This window comes from Convolutriloba macropyga, chromosome 5, assembly GCF_964194025.1.
Source record: "Convolutriloba macropyga chromosome 5, txConMacr16.3, whole genome shotgun sequence".
NCBI lineage: Eukaryota > Metazoa > Xenacoelomorpha > Acoela > Convolutidae > Convolutriloba > Convolutriloba macropyga.
The window spans coordinates 67,392,934-67,406,731 of NC_134472.1; the positions used below are offsets into that span (position 1 = coordinate 67,392,934).

Sequence of the window (13,798 nt, forward strand, 5' to 3'; positions counted from 1 at the left end):
CTCTTTTAAAAAAAACTCGAGTACAAGTTCAGACACTGTTCGAGGTTTGGAGAACTAGAGTATGACTATGACTGGCAGAGAATAACATGACTTATGTCAGCATCTGTAGAAATTGCGAGTTCATTTTTAAACAATGTGACCGAGAATAGAATCTTTCAGGACAAAGGAACTGATAAAAATTGTTCTAAAAAGGCAAATAGCTTAGAACGAATGCAAAATTTCAGGTTTTTTGTTGCCTAGGGTGTTTAATTGCCCTCAACTGAAATTCTTAGCATTTATATCAGTCCTATGCGTCATATTTAATGCTATTTTTCGTGCTACCAATTTGTTTTTTGTCTGACCGACGAATGTTAGACATAAGAAATGGGAGGAACTGATAAAGCCCGAGGGGTTTAAGTCCCTGCGCAGTTCTCTAAGAGCCTTGCTAGTTTCGAACTATGTGCGAATCTCTGAAATTGCCAAGAAGACTTTAGTGCCATTTTTCACAAATTGGACCCCAATTATGTAAACCCTTCTTATATGACGAATTAACGCGTTTACCTGATGCATCAAGAAGTACCAGCTGGCTACTACTGAAGCCCTACGCTGGCCTGTCGTTTGAGAGCAATTAGCCCGACGTTAGTCGGTTTTATTTTATAATACTGATATCGATATGTTTCCAGACATTAGTACATAGGTGAAACACATATTGACAGTTAACGACATGAAGTTTTTCGCCTCTGCCTGCTTGAACAATTTCTAAGTAGCCCAAGCTTCAGCAGGTCGGAACACCATAAGAGTTAGGAAACAACTTCAATGAGCTAAATAGAACACAGAACTCGAGTAACTTGCTCCCGAAATTCGTAGCAATGATTGTAAACGTGTTGGTTATTTTAATGCAAATTTTTTGCTTGACCGTTTTTGCGCTTTTCTTCTAGAACATTTTTTGACTTCTCAAATGACTTTTTCACGCTTTGGTTCTTCATTTTTCGTTGATCTTTTTTTGCTTTCACTCCGAAATAATGCTTATTGCTAAAATAAAATCGATTGCAACATAGCAGAAAACAAGGGCCTGATAGCTGAGGGGGCAGTGCTTCTGGTGAGGGATTAAGAGGTCCATGGTTGAAATCACGGCGTGGTTAACTATTTTTAAACCCATAAAGATAAATTGATCTAGACTACAGCCCCTGAATCAAACTGCCTCGCCTGTCGTTCGAGAGCAATTCTTCCGACATTAGTGGGTTTGTGTTTAATTTTTCCCATCCGGCTTTTGCGTTCTACCAACTGACTCCATTTTACTGATTTGGTTTATGTTTGAATGCATTTGGATTTTCTACCCTTGGGTCTATGGGGGCAAAAAAATTTCCCTTTACTCACAAAATTATGAAAATATTCTTAGATAATGTATCAAAATTATGAAAATATTCTTAGATAATGTATCAGACTTCAGAGTTGAAGACTAACAAACTATCAATTGTGAGCAGCTTTGCAAAAGTGTTAAGGCTACTTTTATAGAGAAATGAGGGGAAGAATTTTTCTGGCTTTTAAATGTGAACTTTCACATCAAGCAGAATCATAAATGGTTTCAAATACAACTGAAGTTAAGCATCTGAGATAAACAAATTTTGTCTTCACTTCATAAAAAAATTTTAGAACCTACGTTACCGATCCTCTTTGATTTATTTAAATTGCGAATTATCAGTTTATGCTTCAGAGTTGAATGTATCAGACTTCAGAGTTGAAGACTAACAAACTATCAATTGTGAGCAGCTTTGCAAAAGTGTTAATGCTACTTTTATAGAGAAATGAGGGGAAGAAATTTTCTGGCTTTTAAATGTGAACTTTCACATCAAGCAGAATCATAAATGGTTTCAAATACAACTGAAGTTAAGCATCTGAGATAAACAAATTTTGTCTTCACTTCATAAAAAATTTTTAGAACCTACGTTACCGATCCTCTTTGATTTATTTAAATTGCGAATTATCAGTTTATGTGATCATCCTTAGCTCCACCTTAATTTTTTAAAATTATTTTGTGGGCTAAAAGCAAAATTAATTTTATCGCCAGAACTCTGCACACATTTGCTTCCAAGACTTCTTGGGTACCCAGAGTATAGGAACTGTTGTTGATTTCGTGCAAGAGAATTTGAGATTTTTCAGCTGTCTTTGGCAATTCAATTTTGGATATATTTTAGATCGTAGAACTTGATTAGTGGATGTCGGGCCGTGATAACATTCACGCCTTCTAAAGACTTGAGAAAAGGTCTTCTAAATTGGGCGACTTTAGTTTACTTAAGTCTAAGCGAAGTCAAGTCATAAGTTCACCGCAATTTATACAAACCTACAGAAACAGTGCAGCTGTCACTGATTTGATAGAGGTCAACTTCAGTTCAGTTGAACTTGAGTTTGAAAGCGATCAATATTACGAAACTTCATGCATTTAAACACGTAAATGCTAGATTTGAACTAGCTAATCGTACTGTTGGTAAGTTGGTTTGGCAATGTTGCAATGACAGTTATTCGATAGATTGTTGTGGATAATAAAAAATCAAGTAATATGAGTGTCAACTTAATAAATTAAAATTTGTATCGTTAATTCGTATAAAACTTATTAAAGAACTTCATGTATCATCCAAACTTCATAACGCCTTCATAACTTCAGGAGCTTCTTTACGTCAAGAAATTTCAATTGATGTAACAACTAGAATCCGAATAGATCTCAAAAAATACCGGCAAACATTTCAATTTTTAATACAAGTACGGGATGAATAATAGTCGCATTGCGGGGGCCGCTTAGACCGGGTTGAAGATCCTAAAAGAATCTAACTAATGAATCATGTGTAATTCTTAGCAGGCATATTCCTTTATATATGGTTTTAGTCAGCAACTAGTTCTTTGTTCCAACTCCTCCTTAGTGGGGATGGAAGAGGGAACTATATGCTCAATTGGATTTTTAATTTTCTCAAACGAAGTTTAGCAATTATATTAGTCCTGTTGGTCTTTTATGCGATTTTTCACTTGACCAATTTTTTGTTTGACGCGTTTGACTTTTCCTCCTCAAAAACGGGATTAAAAGGTAGTGCCCAGCGGGCATTAAGTTCTCTTAGAGTCTTTCAGCTCGCTAGTCTCCAAGTATGCGATTCACGGAAACTGTTTTGGATACATAGTTATGGCGTGAAGGGCGCTTCTCACAATTTTTCACGTCAATTACAGACATTAAGCTCCATAAATGACAGATGCTGTTTACGTTTAAAGAAGGCTTAATTAACATATATTATTTTTCAGGGAATAACTGATAGTTTTTATAGCTGACAGCGTCGACAAAGTTTCTGTAAACTTTCAATTTTCAGTGAGTTCTTTAGGTTTGGCTGTATTTTTTCTTCTTTTTGTAGTGGTTTGACTTAGTCTCAGTAATTGAAGGTCCAGTAGTATACTCTTAGTTTTAATATTTGACAAAATATGCTGTTGTTGTTCGGTGTTTTGTCACATCGCATTGATTAGAGGTTCCAGTGGCGTTTAAAGGAGGCCCAATTGAACATATATAGTGTTTTCAGTGATTAGCTTAGGGTTTCAATGGCTTCAACGCTGTTTTGTTGAATTGTTTGTGGAAGTCCTGCATGTATTTGTTGTCCTTTTGTAGTCTAATGACTTAGTGTCACTAATGACAAGTCCCATTGGCTTAGTAAGGAGTTGTAAATCTTTGTGTACGTTTTTGAAAAATAAAAGCTAAGGGTTGTTTAGACTTTCGAAATTATTTGGTTTTAAGAAAATCAAATGGCCTTTGATTTATGTTAAAGGACACGTTAATTGGTTTGATATTTGTCTGGTGCTGTTTTTGATGTTGTTTTGTTTTGTTTGTCGTGTCTCATGATCTGATCAGTGGCTGGAGTCTCATCGGCCCTCTATTGCGGCTTTATATAAGTCATTTAGTGGTACGAGTTGGTAACGGTTTTTTACCCATATGTCAATTGTTTTTGAACAGCGTGTGAAGGTTGTTAATTTTTAAATTTTCCTATGGCATTGTTTGGGTGACAACTAAGTCAAAAAATGTGGATGGGTGGGGTCGGGCATTATGAGCAAACGTACAATACCGAGCCTCCTCGTTATTAAATGAAAAACAAGGTGTAGATTTCTGATATTAGGGTGGGTGTCATTAGAAGAAATGAAAGAAATGTAAAACAATACCACCATGCTCATGAAAAGCATAGTGGGAAAAAATTAGCTCACAGAGGATGAATTGCAGATATGTCGTATGACTTTGATGGCCCATGGGTCCTTCTTCGAGACGAGAAAGGGCAGCAAATGTTAAGGGAAGCAGAAGCTGCCGGGCATAGTTCGTATAAAGACATCGCACCCTTTTTCAACAAACAGATCGGACACTCTTTTTGTGGATACGCATCATCAGCTTGTGTGCTTTCTGCACTTAAGATTACAGGTATGGCTATCTGAAACAGTTGTATATTCCAGGTAGGGCTGAATGAAAATTTTGTCACAATTATTTGACCAAAGATTGGTATTTGTCGATTGACGTTGTTAATTCGGCAAAAACGGCATGTGCCAGAAAAAAGTGCAATCCTCCACTTTTGACATCGCTATTGCAATGTTGCTTGGTTTTGGAATCACTAATGTTTTCTTTGGGGTGAACCGATAGCTGTTGACTGGTTGCATCGACTTCGTGGGATCATTTCTCTAATTTTTTGTTAGCTTTTACTGTTCATCGCGATTTGAATAAAAGACATCTTTTAAGCTGTTAGGTGGAGAATTTGACATTCGACTGTGTCTCGGTTGTACAGAGTTCAGAGTTTTGACGGCGTTCTCCATTAACAACAATTGCAATAATTTACTTAGGAAATTATTGCAATTTATTGGGGTATATTTATAGGCGCCTGCATCTTAGCCGGCTATTATTGTGGTCTTTTTTACTACTTGTCTTTTCACAAAGTCAAATGCCGCACGTGAAAACAAGTTTTTGGTCAATCTGCTTGACCGAATGTTTAAGAGTAATCTTTCTTCGTACATTGTTTTGAGCGAAAGCGAGAAAGTAAAATCGTCAATTATTGCCTCAGGTTGGCCGTGATCAAGTCGGTTCCGGAGTCTTCCGGTTGTTTTTGTACTTTTGCGAACAAAGTTTTGTCCACAGCTTGTTCAAATTTTTGTTCAAATTCTTTTTGACTTCTCTAGTTCTATTTTTCTCCCATTCTGCTCTCAGTGTTTTTAAACAATCATTGCCCAGCAAAGTATAATAAGCTTATGGAGAAGAGGCATACTCGAAAAACGAAATGAGAAATAGTTATGGGATAAACCCATGAAGACCGATTTCGGATTCCCACTATTTGACCTTCGTTCTTATTAGTCGTAGCTGTCAGGTCTAGGGGTTATTGGTATTGATACTGGTGCCTGTGTCGTATTATTGAGAAACTGGATTTTGTCTTAAGTTTTAAAAAATCAAATTAGCTTGCACTTATGAAATGGTTTTTTTCTACTACAATGGATTGTTTCCTGTTTTTTCAATCACAAGGTTTATGGGCATCAATGGTAGCTTTATTTGGCAATACGCCGGGATTGGTTAATGTTGATTTTTAGAATAAATCATATTGATTCTTTAAATATTTCTTTAGTTCCATAAATATGCTTGAAAATATTCTGTTGAAAAAGTGCTTGATTCGCATCTTGAAGGCATCTTTTCACTCTAACCAAAGTTGAACGTACTTTATCTGACCGCAGAGTTGGTACAGACTTGCGACGGGAGAAATTGCCGGCAATATTTAGTAATGTTTACATCCTTTCTTCGTGCATAGGGGAAAGTTATCCCGATAATTTTGATTTCGTTAACTTTTGTCAATTTATGAGCGAAAATTGGGGCGATAACTGTAAAGGTTTTTCTCAGCCTTTGATTTCAAAAATTGCGAAATGTACTGACAAATTGTTTTTGTCAGTATTATGCTTCAAACCTTGTCTGAATAATTGCTCTGCAACGAAATTTGAAGCAATTATTGTGAACGTGCGAGTCTTTTTTATGCAAATTTTTCGCAAGATCGTTCTGTTCCGGAACATTTTTTCGAGTTCACTTCTTGAGTGACGTTTAACTTCTTGAGTTTTGTGTGACTTAAATTGCTATTCAGAACTTATATTTGCTATTCGTTTGTTGCTTTTAGTTTGTTGCTAAAAACGAAAGCCATTTTAAGATAAGCTGTCGCAATGAGCTGATAGCCTAGTCATAAATTCTTCAGTATTGCTCTGGAGATCGGTGGCGTAAACCCCTTCTTGCGTCAAATTATTTTTGCCCATAAGAATTATCTGGGCTAGTTAGTTCTCGCCTAGTTAGTTTATGATTATATTTTGCTACTATGATTTGTGCATTTGTAAATGAAAAGTGCGTCAAAATTTGTTTTTTTTTTCTGTTAGTTTTGTATAGTAAGCGCTACTCAAATTCCAAGCCCTGTTATATCAACTGGTTACAATCAGCTGCTCTTAAATCCCCCTACGTTAGACGGACTACAAAGGAATCGAGCCATCGCCTGTCAATCGAGAGCATTTTGTGTAGCATGTTAGTCGGTTATGCCGAGATACTTAGGTAACTTTATTCTTTGAAAATATCTCTGTAGGTATTCAAGATTTGGTGTTCTTAGTGTCAAATGTCAATCGCTTGCTCAACGCTTGTCGTGACTTTTCTATGGGACATTTGCTACAGTTTTCCATGACATCTATTTGAGGTTTAGATCTGTGAAAACAGGGCTTGGTCAAAATGCTTTCCCAAAATTTTTTCACAAAAAAATTATGAAGTAATTGTCGTTTATACTTAATGCGGGACCATAAAAAAATGATACGAACAACCAGACTGGACCGACTTCGACCATGTTCCTCAGCTGTGTCATAGCTTTCTTATCATGATTATCATACGACATCATCAGCCTGAAAATTATTTGTGCTATGTCGATACCTTTTGATTTGCATTTTTACAAGCTAATACTTTTTAGAAGCTGATAATTTTACCAGTCTTTGATTCTTTGAATATATTAGTCGATTGTGTAGATGGTGAAGTTAAGGAAGGAGATCTGGCTGGAAATGAAACACTGGCATCTGAGGTGTATAGCCCTAAAAAGGCAGAAGTTGATGGCATGCCTCTGGAGATGGTTGAGAAGATTGCCAACTTCTTCGGAGCAGAGGCCACATTCTATCCCATGAAAGGTACCAGGAGTATTTTGAAAATAGAATGACTTCTAGCTTAAAAAACGAAATGTGAGTGTAGATTATTGACGCCAGGGTGGTTTAATTACGTCAGCGGTTTTGTTTTTATTGGTTTAAAATTCTCCGGTTTCTTGTCATGTTAGAATTTAGATTTGAATTCAGACCATAAAGCTTAATTCAATTCACCACGTTGGACTCCATACGAGTCAAATGACTCTTCAGGAGGTGCCCAGAGCGTAAAGTTAAAATGGCCCCGCCCATTTTATAAAGCACGAATAGGAAATGAAATTGGTTTTTGAATTCACGAGGTAGCGCAAAAACAGTTTTAAAAAAAAAACGCGAAAGAAAGCCTTGGAAGTCGGATTTGCAAATAGGGTTCTCGAGACATCTCTTCTGAGGCATCTCGTCTCAGTGTCGTTTCTTGAGTGTTCACGCTCTCTGCGTCATGCCACTCCTCCTTTATTGCAGTAGATGTGCCCTGTTCCTCTTTGTTGCCAACGTCTTGATGACCATCATCTGGGTGCCAGATCCCCAGTTGCTGTGACCCCTCATCTAGTAGGTCGGGCGTCTCTGTGTTGTCAGGGATTGAGCCCACTTCGGACTCCTTGATGATCACATCTCGAACTGCCACAACCTTGCGTGTGTTAGGTACGTACACCAGGTATCCGTTGTCTTCTTCAGTGTAACCCACAAACTTTCCTTCCAGTGCCTTGGGTTCAAGTTTGCTGACATCTCTGTCCTGCTTCCTCATGAAGACTGTGCAACCAAAAATAGATAGTGTACTTATTGAAAGCTTAGGTTTTATACCTCGCATCAGCTCTGCTGGTCATTTTTCTTCTCGTCTCACAACCAAGTTGCTGATCCTTGTTGCATGGAGAATTGCTGCTCCCCACATCATCTCGGGAAGACCCGAGTTAATGAGCAAGCATCTTGCCATCTCCAGCAATGTCCTGTTGCACCTCTCAGCTAACCCATTTTGTTGTGGCGTTTCTGGTATGGTCTTCTCCTGTAGAATGCCTGCATCTAAACAGTACATCTTGAACTGCTCTGAGAGGAACTCCTTCACATTGTCTTGTTTCAGCTTCTTGGGCGTCCCCACACTGAGAACCAACTTCTTCAGGCTGGCCAGTGCTTCACTCTTTGCCTTAAGGAAGTACAAACAGAAATTTCGTGTACTGGACTGCAAACACAATGCAGAACCGGAACCCTGACAGTGCCTCTACTCTGAAAGATCCCATCACGTCTGCGAACACCCTCTCCAGCTTCTCTTCTGCTTGGGTTTCTGCCATTCTTGGTACTGGAGTCTTTGTGATCTTGGCCTATGCGCACATATTGCATACATCGTCGATTTCCGCCACTGGCTCTGGTGCATTCCTGACCACATCCGCTTGATTCAAATGACCCAATCGTCTGTGCCACTTCCTTGCACTGTCAAATTTCACGCTGTTGGAACTCATCTTGAATTCTAGAACGCTGCAGGGTAAGTAAAACAAACTATTTTCTTGTGTTAGTTTTACCCGAGTTCCCTTCTGGAGTTTCATGCAGCTATTTTTTTTCTCGAAAGTGGAGCTATGTCCCCACTCCGTGCATCTAGAGACTGATAAGATGCTTGAAGAATAGTCCGGCACACACAAAAGCTTTTTGAGTTTGCTTTGGAATTCCCCTTTGTTTGAGGGTATGCTGATCCTCACACAGCCTCTGCCCACCACTCTGGAAGCCTCTCCGTTGGGATTTCTGACCACTGATTGAATGAGCACAAAGTCCAGGAACGCATAGATGTTCGTCACTATGTGTACAACCACTGTCCACTAGCATGCCTGCTGTCTTCTACTGAGTAAGAGCCGCCCAGTAATCCTCGTCTGGTGAAGCCAATGTTGGACCCATTGCCACTGACCCATGTTTCCCTCCATCTATTTGTCTCTTGCATGCCCTCTCTAGGTGACCTTTCTCTCCAAACTTGCTGCATTGTGCTGTTTCCTTCCTCCTGCAGTCCTTGGCGAAGTGTCCAGGGATCCCACACACAAAGCAGTTTCCTTTCCTGGGTCCCTTCTTGAAGTCACGCTTCACTGCCAGTGCCACTGAACCACTTTGTCCCTATTGCATCTGTGCTGTGCTCTCAAGGAACTTCTGCAGCCTTTTCCTCAACTCTGTGAAGTTCGTTGCCGAGTTAAAGCTTTCCTGTATAACAAAACTTTCATACCTCATTGACAAACCATTGAGGACTAAGTCGTTGAAGAGGGTCTCTGAGCCTTGTGAGCAACTCCTGTCCTATGATGAAGAAGCTATCCAAATCCTCAGCATCCTCGAGCTGCAGTCGAGCAAGCTGTGCCACCAAAGTCACCACTGTCGGCGTCTCCACACTCTGAAATCTCTCTTGCAAAAGCTTCCAAGCCTTTGCTCCATCTCCGATGCCGTCATCTCCCACACAGTCACGTCTCATCAGCATGAGGGTTGTTGCATCTAGAGTCAGTGCCAGATGGCACCACACATTGTTCCGTTTCTCCTTGATGTCTGCAAATTCTTTCTCATATGCTTCCTTCAGCACCTTGTGGTTCTTCTTTTCATCATTGCTCGCCCCATTGGCTAGTGTAGGTTCATTTGGCTACTCCTCTGACCCAAGTAGTGATTTGTAGAGCCCCTTCGTCTGCATCATTGCCACAAATTTTTTGCTCCAGATTGGAAAGTCCTGTGCCTTTCCTGTGTAGGTCAGCAGCTTCACTGTCTGTTGATCCATCGTAGTTTGAGCAGGCAAAACAGTTGTGAAAAGAAAAGGTACTAAGCAGAAAAGGATTATGACTGTCAACTACAAATTAGTTTTGTTTTAGAAATTAGTTTTACGACTTAGAAAAATGCTGGGCCCATAACCTGTTGGGTTATGGGTTTTCGCAATCGGAATAAAAGCGTTTTTAACTAAGTAGAAAAATTAATTTCTCAAAATGAGAGAATAAGAAGGATATTTTAAAGTAGAATTTAGAGATTTACAGGAGAGATCTGATTATTAGATCAAGATGGTGATTTGATTTTGGGGATGAAAAAAGGCTCAAAAATCAGCTGTATATATTTACCCATTATCAGTGCGGAAAGTCAAGATACAAAAGTAATCTTAGCACCATTATTTACAATGGGTGTCGCAAGGGTTACCCAATATCGTTTGCTTCTGCAAATTTTCCAGAAATCAATCGCAGGGGATACCATAGATGGTATGCTTTTACACTTTTCTAAGAACTCGTTCACATTTCCGGTGATATCATAATCATTCAATACGTGCTGGGAAGATTTTACATCAAATAATCTTACTCTAATATTAGTTATCTAGATTCACCAATTTGAACCGAATTTTGATTCTAAGCACCATTTCCTGACGATTCATTATAGAAATTCTGTGATCAACATCAATTTGCTCCTGTCATCGTAATCTGGTAAGTTAAACTTTCTTTCTAATTCTCACTAAGTTCAAGACTATAGTTTGATCGATATTCTAACAAATTCACCACGTTGGACTCCATACGAGTCAAATGACTCTTCAGGAGGTGCCCAGAGCATAAAGTTAAAATGGCCCCGCCCATTCTATATAGCAGGAATAGGAAATGAAAGAATTGGAACAAATTTTTCATATTAAAATTGTTCGGCTCACTGATTGCAGGTAAGTTTTTGCCGAAATTTGAAAATCAAAATCCGAATTCTCTGAATGGAATGTCTGAATTGTTCTTATCATTTGTGTTAAATCAATGCGAATGTTAAATTGCAAACGTGTATTTTCGCAAAGAATTGTGCGACATTAAGCTGCAAAATGTTTTGTGAAAGGGACTGGTAACGAATCCATAGCTGTTTGAAGACTTGTAGTTTGTTGTTTGAGTTCAAGAGGTAGCGCAAAAACAGTTTTAAAAAAAAACGCGAAAGCAAACCTTGGAAGTCAGATTTGCAAATGGAAACCAAACGTTCCTCGGGATGCCTGGTACTTTGATGATTATATTTGATTGCTTTATAGTAGGATTTGAGAAATGACTTGTCAACAGAACCTTGAAATGACTATGCATTTTATTTCGGGTTCTCTCTACCCCTAGACAAATCCCACTTCTGATCGCCGGAAGAGTTGAAAACAATGTGACAAAAGTTGCTTTTAGGGATTTGAAATTCTCGCAGCCGTTATTGGAACTTTATAATGAGGTACTAATAATGTCGTGAAACGGAAAACTTGAAAATCCCCGACGTCGTTCATATGTAAACGAGTTTTAATTAAATACTTTGCCGTAAAATTCTCTTAAAGAATTCCAGGTTGATTCTTCAAAGAGATTATATCATTCGTAGAACTAAAAGTACTGCCATATGACGACTCAACCACACTGGGAGTTAATGTGGCCTTCAGTCATCTTACGACATTACTTTCAAGTTCTACAAAAGATATAATCAATGTTCACACAGCCTCTTTTGAGAGATATTCCTAATAAGCTAGGATATCAACGGTACTGGGCTTGGGAGCAGAGCAGATCCAAGTGAAAGGAACAAGTAACACGAATCCATAGCTATTTGAAAACTTGTAGTTTGATGTTTGAGTTCAAGAGGTAGCGCAAAAACAGTTTTTATTTGAAAGACAAGAAAAAAACCTTGGAAATCGGATTAATCAGGATGCTTACTTTTTATCCCACTTTCTGGTCTATTGTCAAGAATATTTTATTTGCAAATAGATACCAAACTTTCATTTCGGTGCCTGGAATTTTGATGATGATATTTGATTGCTTTCTGGCAGGATTTGAGAAATGACTTGTCAACAGAACCTTGAAATGACTATGCATTTAATTTTGGGGTTCTCTCTACCCCTAGACAAATGCCACTTCTGATCGCCGGAAGAGTTGACAAAATGTGACAAAAGTAGCGTTTAGTGATATGAAATACTCGCAGCCGTTATTGGAACTTTGTAATGAGGTGCGAATGATGTCTTGAAACTGAAAGCTTGAGTGAGAAAATCCCCGAATTCGTTTATATGAAAAAAGGGTTTTAATTTAAAACTATGCCATAAAATTCTCTCAAAGAATTCGAGGCTGATTCTGCACAGAGATTATATCATTCGTAGAACTCAAAGTACTGCCATATGACGACTCAACCGCACTGTGGGTTTAGTAGCCTTGAGTGCCTTATGACATTACCTTTGAGTTCTACAAAAGAAATAATCAAAGTTCACGCCGCCTCTTTTGAGAGCTATTCCTAATGGGCTGGGGTATCAGCGGTACTGAGGTTAGGGGTAGAGCAGATCCAAGTGAACAATTAACGGTTAATTATGGGAAATTTTTAGTGCCATTTGTATCACCTAAGGTTTACACCTCAGAGTAACAATTCGAAATTTCTGTCTTTGGTTTTAATATAAATCTCTTTAGAATCGGATCCTCAACTTCTTCGCAGTCATCTGAAACAGTGTGTATCTGACAAATCGTCGTTGAAACAAGCAATGGTCGTCAATTTCTACTGCGACACGTTGCAATTGAAACTACCCTTGGGACATATTAGTGTTGCTGCTGCTTATCATGCGGACACGGATTCTATCCTTGTACTGGACACGTATATGATTACACACAGTGCATGGTATTCTATTGATGACATGGCAAGAGCTATGAACACATTTGACTCCGATGCTGATAATTATAGAGGATTCGTTATTGTCGAAAAGAAGGGATGTGAATAAATTGAACTAAATCAACATGGTGCTTTGCGTGAAATGTATTTTTCAGCTCATTTTTATCCTACTGTGATTTAAGCAATTGTTAAATGTAACCAGTGAAGGCTAAGTTAAACTGAAAAAAAATGAAAGCGTTTAAGAAATTTTTTTAAGCTAAAATATAAATATTCTTCCATCAGTTTTTAGTAGCTGCACAGCGATAGCTGGGGCTATTATTGGCCTTCTCTTGGTTTTTCTACAATTCAAAGAATTTGAATTGTATTGGGGCGCTGTCTTTTGAAGATCTGGTCACACATTTTCATGATTTTTGAAGTCAAATTGAAGTCAGTCTAATGTAGAATGAGAAAGCGGTGTTTGATCAAAAATTCGCTTTCTGGCTAGTGGTGTTTTGTTCACATGCAGCAATTTCACTTTGATTTTTACTGTTTTTCCGATTTTTTGGATCGCTTTTTTTCCAAATGGTTTTCCCAATCCATTAATAGTTCATTCTAGGCCTAGTTTCTTGTTTGAACCAGATTTCTTTTTCTCGCTAATGGTTTTTGTTCACATGCGGCATCTTGACATTGATTTTCAGTTTTTTTTAGAAGTTTTTTTGGGTCTGATTTTTTTTTGGAAATGAATTTCCCAATTCACTTAATGTCCGTTCTAGGTCTAGTTTTTGTTTAGTGAATGAAAATTTTTTGAATTGTTAGCCAGGACTTGTCCTCCTATGTTTTTGATTTCGTCGTCAAGATTTTTGTTACCACCATGGGAAGTCACAACCACTTCAAATCTGCTTTTTGTTAAAATTCGTTCATGTAATTTCAACTGAAGTGCGTGCATGACGTCATTTCTCACTCTTAGCGGAGCGTTTTTTGCTCATTCGCGTGATAAAACTTTTGGTCACACGTGACTTACCTCTCTCAAAAATGACGTCTTCACTTTGAAATTGACTTTTCTTTATTGTAATTCAAAGAGATA

General features: G+C 38.3%; 1 protein-coding gene across 1 annotated transcript; it reads left to right on the forward strand.

The window, feature by feature from the left end:
- The first annotated feature begins 4,224 nt into the window (after positions 1-4,224).
- On the forward strand, positions 4,225-12,844 carry LOC142340473 (uncharacterized). Its single transcript, XM_075391048.1, has 4 exons — positions 4,225-4,414; positions 7,012-7,167; positions 8,318-8,461; positions 12,540-12,844. The coding sequence occupies exons 1-4, from the start codon at positions 4,225-4,227 to the stop codon at positions 12,842-12,844; spliced, it is 795 nt and encodes a 264-aa protein (XP_075247163.1).
- Positions 12,845-13,798: the final 954 nt, after the last annotated feature.

Coding starts and splice junctions, on each gene's coding strand:
- LOC142340473 (XM_075391048.1), top strand. CDS start 4,225: ATGTCGTATGACTTTGATGGCCCATGGGTCCTTCTTCGAGACGAGAAA. Junction 4,415..7,011: donor TTCTGCACTTAAGATTACAG/GTATGGCTATCT, acceptor TCGATTGTGTAG/ATGGTGAAGTTAAGGAAGGA. Junction 8,462..12,539: donor TTGGGTTTCTGCCATTCTTG/GTACTGGAGTCT, acceptor AAATCTCTTTAG/AATCGGATCCTCAACTTCTT.